The sequence below is a fragment of the Mobula birostris genome, chromosome 9, assembly GCF_030028105.1.
Source record: "Mobula birostris isolate sMobBir1 chromosome 9, sMobBir1.hap1, whole genome shotgun sequence".
Lineage (NCBI taxonomy): Eukaryota > Metazoa > Chordata > Chondrichthyes > Myliobatiformes > Myliobatidae > Mobula > Mobula birostris.
Genome location: NC_092378.1, coordinates 19,777,524 through 19,783,632, shown reverse-complemented (window position 1 = coordinate 19,783,632; position 6,109 = coordinate 19,777,524). Strand labels below are relative to the sequence as shown.

The window sequence follows — 6,109 nt, the reverse complement described above, 5'->3', positions numbered from 1 at the left end:
TGCATGTATTAACACAATCTAGTTGCCTGGCCGCCTCTATTTGCTCAGCTGTTAATACAACATAACAACTGTTCGCTCATGGCGGTGAATAATTATAGGGAAATGGACAACAATTTGCCCCAATTTAAGTTCTGGCAGAAAAAGTTTTTTTTGACTGGGAGAATGCCACTTTTGTGACAAGTCAGTTACTGTCGCTCACTCTCCCTCGCTCTCTCTCTCTCTTTCTCTTTGGGCTGAACAGTGACATCACCAGGCAGAGTTAATAAGGTGGGGTACAGCCAGACTCTGCTCTCAGGTACTCGTATCTCTTCAGCAGGAAACAATGCAGAGATCACCCATAGAAAAAGCCAATGCCTTCTCCAAACTCTTCTTCAGGTAAGATCAAACGTTACGAAACCCGTGCCAACTCTTCTCAGCGCGCACTGTCTTGTTTCCATGGCAAAACAAAACTTTCCAAGGTGAAACTTTTACAGTAGTTCTCATTTTTAAAAAAATTAAACTGCCGGGAGTTCTCTCTCTGAATAGCAGATCAGTTCCTCCGTCACACTCCCGGGCTGCAGTCAGTGAACTGAACATTTTACTCCGTTTTTTATTGTAAATTTCTGGATATCGCGTTTGGCAGATAAAGAAACTTGAAACTTCAGACAAACATTTGTCACAGTTCACTTGTTGGTAACAACTCCTACCAACTACACTGACCTTTCCAAGCTTACTGTTTGCAAATCAGTCCGCAAGGGCTGCCAAGGCTGAAGATTTATTTCACATTACTACCGAGACTTCTCGCTGTCTTAAGCAGTGTCTTCCCTGAATTCTCCGAAACACAAGCGGAACAATTCTTTTCAAGACCTTGACGACACGGAGGGCAAAAAAAAAATCACGAGTTCGTTTCGACATTTATTGTTGTAATAAAAAATGAAGTGTAAAATAATTACTTTTTTAATCGCTAGATTTACAACTACATTGAGAAAGAATAGAACAAAATTCGTCGTCTGTATATGTGTTACAATTCGTCGCTTGGCACATTGCTAAGAATGAGGTCGTGCGTAGAAATCGTGTACTCGTATGGTTTCAGGTGCAAACATTTATGGGGATGTAAAATCTGTTTATTTTTCAAGAGTGGGTTATTTCTTGTGCCCAAGGTGAAATCAAGATCAAACCTGCAGAGGGTAGCAATTATACAGTTTCTATTAATAATAATTCCAAATCTTAACTTATTGACTGCCTTAGAGGGACAATTACTTGTCAGTCCTTTAGTAAGTTGCTGAACAGCGGTGGTAACAATTTTTAAATTGTAAACGTTATGCATGTTTGGGCGATAACCTGGAGTTCCGCCAAGCAAATGGCAGAATCTATTGGAGCTATCACATACTAGAATTTTAATCAATCAAATTCCCCCTTTACTGGGCTAATCTCATTCCCAAACCATGAAACAATGGGATTTAAAATAAATTGCTTTCACTTCGGATGATTTCAATCGGGGAAAAATAACAGTTCCCAATGTATTAAGAAAATAACTTTCCCTACAAAAACGTGAAGCATAACATTGTTAAATAGAGAATTAGACAAGAAGAAAAGAGACAGGAGGCATAAATCGTCCTCAGTTCTATCTTCCTGTCCAATCCTCATAACTGTTCAATAGTCCAAACATCAGTTTTATTTTTAACAACAACTGATCACTGACTACTGATATCCTCCAAGGTAAAGAATTCCAAAGATTTACAATGCTTAGAAAAAAATCCTCCTCCTCTCATTTTGAAGATGGCAAATGATTATTATGCACCTGTGCCCTCTCCTCCATTGGGGCTATACATTTGCCATACCTATTCTACCAACCTTCCACAAAATTGTAAATGCTTCAGTCACAAAACCCATCATTCTTATAAAGTGTGGAATGGATAGTCTCCTGCTGCTTAGTCTTTCTTCATAAGGTAACTCCTCATTCTGAGTGAACATTCATTCCATTGTCTCTCCATTCATGTCTTTGTAATTAAATTTGATAAATACCATTCAAAAACTGTAACATCAAATAAGCATTCAGGTGATTGTGAATTAGCATGCACGGTGGATTGACTAAGGGATAGAAACAGAGTTGGATTAAATGAGTCATTTTCATATCGTCATGCAGCCAATATTATCTAAAACAAAGCTGCCTGCTTGAAACAAGAAAAAATCTGTAGATGCTGGAAATCCGAGCAACACACACCAAAATGCTGGAGGAACTCAGCAGGCCAGGCGCATCTATGGTAAGGAGTACGTACAGTCAATGTTTCCAGCAGAGACCCTTCATGAGGATGAAACGTCAACTGTACTCTTTTCCATAGATGCTGCCTAGCTTGCTGAGTTTCCCCAGCATTTTGTGGGTGTTGCTTGTTTGATACCTTATCCTGGAAATAGAACGTCCATTCCTTCCGGCACCATTCTACTATGTTGGTACTTTTCATCTTTCCTCATGTTATCGAAACAAGTCATTCAGCCTTTTATATCCATGCTGACTCAGAGATCAATTCTAACCCTCACTAATTTTTCCGGGAACCTATCTCTTCATATTCCCATGAACTCTCCACACACTCTAGCACTTACCTCTGCACCGGGGGCAATGCACAGTGACCAGTTAACCTACCCAGGTGCATACCTTTTGGATGTGCAGAAGGCAGGAACGGGAACTTCTCGGGAAAACTCACAGTCACAGGGAGAACTTGCAAACTTCACATCAACAGTTCAGTTCCAGAGGTCAGGACTGAACAGGGTTACTGGTGCTAAGAAGCGGCACCACTGCGTTGCCCTGAACAATTTCCTTTACAACAATGTGCCAGTGTTTCTTTGATATCATCTTGAAATCTGCCGTCTTGATAATGGATAGTGAACATAGCAAGCCATTGCAAATGAACAGAGAAGGTGAATTTAAAGATTTAAAAAAATCAAAACCAATAGTAATATTTGGAGAAAATGTTTAAAAAATGAACTTTCCTGAAATACAAAATGATTTCCCCTACGAATTTTAGCCATGACCTCTATCACCTTGAAGGTTCAGAGCAGGAATTGCAGGGGAATTCTTCCATCTGTGAATTCCCCTTCCAATCACACAGCACCCTGACTTGCAAATATAATACCCTTTTTTCTTAGTCACTGCATCAAAATCGTGGAACTCATAACCTGATATTAGTGTGGGAAAGTGAAGTTTCAAGACTGAAGCTCATTTACACCTTCCTAAAGAATTTAAGTTTAAGACATATATACTGATTTTGCCACCAAATTCTATCTTGTGAATAAAAGTATACACATTTGAAACCAAAGAGGAAAGTAACATTAAATATGAATACTTTGCATTTCATAATGATTAAAAAAGTGAACAAAACACAAGTTTCCATTTAAACACAGCACAATTAATTTTTTATGCTAACTTGATGAAATATCTCATTTGGATGGAATCGTGCTTATTGATATAAGCACGTTTACCTTATTTGCTAGCTGAAGTTAGCCTTCTAGTGGCCTTGACTTCAAGTGCTTTATTGTGTTTATAATTTACAAATGTCAGCCTGAATTATGATTTTGTATGTTAATTGTTGACAAATTTTGTTTTGACAAATACATTATTAAGTCATGCTCTGATTTCATAGTTAAATTGCAGTATGTGAAGAAACAGCAATTTTTTCCCCTTTAACCTATTAAATTCAGTTAACTTTGTCTTTTCTAGTCACTTGACATTACAAAGGATTTTTAAAACAGATGGATAGAAAGGGTTTCTTACTCTAATGGACATCACGCTAACATTGGTTGCTATAGCTTCCTATTGTGCTCGCACAGTCTAGTTATTCTAATGGTTGTAGATTTCACTAATTCAGCAACAAATGGCTATTCTGCTCTTGATTTGTTTCAATTTAAGTTGAGACACTGGACAGATTAATTCTGAATTTGGAAGGGTTGGTATCAAACTTTGCAGTGGTACAGCAGTTACAGGTCAGGTTACACAGGTCAATAACTTGTGTTCAATTCTGACCAAAGCTGTTGTCACTGTCACTCTGTGAATTTCCTCCGAGTGAACCAGTGACATCAGTATTTCAATCAATGGCAGGTTAACTGGTCACTGGAATTTGCTCACAGCTTATAGGTGACAGGTAGAATCTAGGGGAAATTGATGGGAATAGAGGAGGAACAAAATGAGATTAGTTATAAGATTAGTGTAAATGGGTGCTTGATGGTCTCTATAGACTTCATGGGCTAAAATGCCTCTTATCTGTTGTGTGACCATGACTCTAAATTGTTTTAATGTTGGTTGGTGATTGGGGCAACTGATGGGCATGTGAAAGAAAATAAGTTGCATGAAGAGTGTGGAGTATAGTATGAGGGCCAACATAGCCTTGATGGGGGAAATGGACTTTTACATTTTATGAAAACAGTACCAAGAAATTAACCCCAAAGTTTTCTGCAAATTGGCCAAGCATGCATGCAAGTCCAAAATGAGCTGAGACAGCTGACCGCTGGTGATTCCCAACAAAACCACCAGATGCCAGCCAGCTCTACTCAGTCCAATGTGTCGCTCGGTAAGGACTCAAAGCTTCCACCAGGTAATTCCAGTGCAATTCATCTAAAATTGATGACCAGCTCAAAATATCAAGAAATATCACGTGAACATTCAGTGGAATTGATTTTTTACAGTTTAGTATGCAGATTTAACAAGGATTATCCTGGAAGATGCTTCCATGTACAGATCTCATCCTGCCTCCAGATTGAATTGATCATTGTCAATTTCAATCATTTGAGCAGGCACTTAAAACTAAGCTTATTTTTTAGGGTTATGGTCTCTAATACACACTTTAAAATACACTTGATGAGTTTGCTAACCACAATACAACTATTGAATAATTTTCTACAATTATCTTTGAAAGCTATTTTCTCTTGTTTAAAACCAAGTCCATCACAGATATTGACTTAAACATTCTTTTTAAAATTTGCGTACTTTTTACTTCTGTCACAATGGTGGGGGGGGGGGGACATTGGGAGCAAGGGTGGACCCAAATCCAAGACACATTTTGTGAGGTTAATTACATTGAGTTTATTGTTTGATACCAGGACAGCAAAGCAGAAGCAGGAATAGCGAACTGGACAAGGACTCAGGACCACGACTAGGCTGGGACTAAGGATCTGGGCTTGGACTCGGAATCGGATCCCAGAACTAGAGGAGACGTGAAGAGGCTAGGGTATGGACTCTGAGCCAGAGACTGGGCAAGTACCCAGTACCTGGGTCTTGCCTCGGGCTCGGACCCCAGAACCAGGCAAGGATATGACATGGGCTAGGGAGAGGAGGAAAGTGGAAAAACAGAGCCTCGGTCTCGGGAGAGCAGGTACATGGAACCATGGACACATACACGGAACACAGAGCCGGGACCCCTCCTTGGGTACAGGACATAGGGCTTGGACTCATGACCCCCTGGGGGCCAACGGCAAGATGGCCTGACTTACCCCACAGAGGCGAGGACAAGACAAGACAAGACATGATCCCCCGTGGGGCAACGGCAAGACAGCCAGGCTTACCCCATGGAGGTGAGGACAAGACAAGACAAACACGAAAGAACACCAGACAGTACCTATCTAGCTCCGGTGATAGAACTAGACCGAAGTGCAGGTGAGGACTGCAGACGAGGGCTAGAGGCGAGTGGGGCAGAGAAGGGATTCAGAGAGGGGGGTAAGACAGGAATCACAGACCGCCAGGGCCAGGACTTGACTCGGAACTTGGATGCCGCCAGGGCCAGGACTTGACTCAGTACGTGGATGCCGCCAGGGCCAGGACTTGACTCAGAACTTGGATGCTGCTAGGAATGGGACTTGACTCGGTACTTGGATGCCTCAGGAGCCAGGACTTGACTTGGAGCCCCCAGGTAGGGGCGAGCTCTGGACTCAGCCCGGGAACAGTAGACAGCGGTTCTTGATTCCCTCCGGCAGGTTAACTGACGGACCCACCTCAGTGAGGAAACTTTACAGGCTCGCTTTGGCGAGGTAACTTGACAGGGTTGCTCCGGTGAGGGAAGGCGAATTACCGGCACTCGCTTCGGGAGGAGACTAGGCTTGCTCTGGCCAGATGACATTGTACCTTGGTGACTTTGCAAACGCT

At 41.5% G+C, this 6,109-nt stretch overlaps 1 protein-coding gene across 1 annotated transcript in view; it reads left to right on the top strand.

Moving 5' to 3' along the window:
• The first annotated feature begins 282 nt into the window (after positions 1-282).
• The window catches only part of cftr (CF transmembrane conductance regulator), a 151,631-nt gene continuing 145,804 nt past the window's right edge, over positions 283-6,109 (top strand). The window contains exon 1 of the mRNA XM_072267581.1: positions 283-375. Coding sequence (XP_072123682.1) covers positions 323-375 — 53 coding nt within the window. The 5' untranslated portion in view covers positions 283-322. The remainder of the gene's footprint in view (positions 376-6,109) is intronic.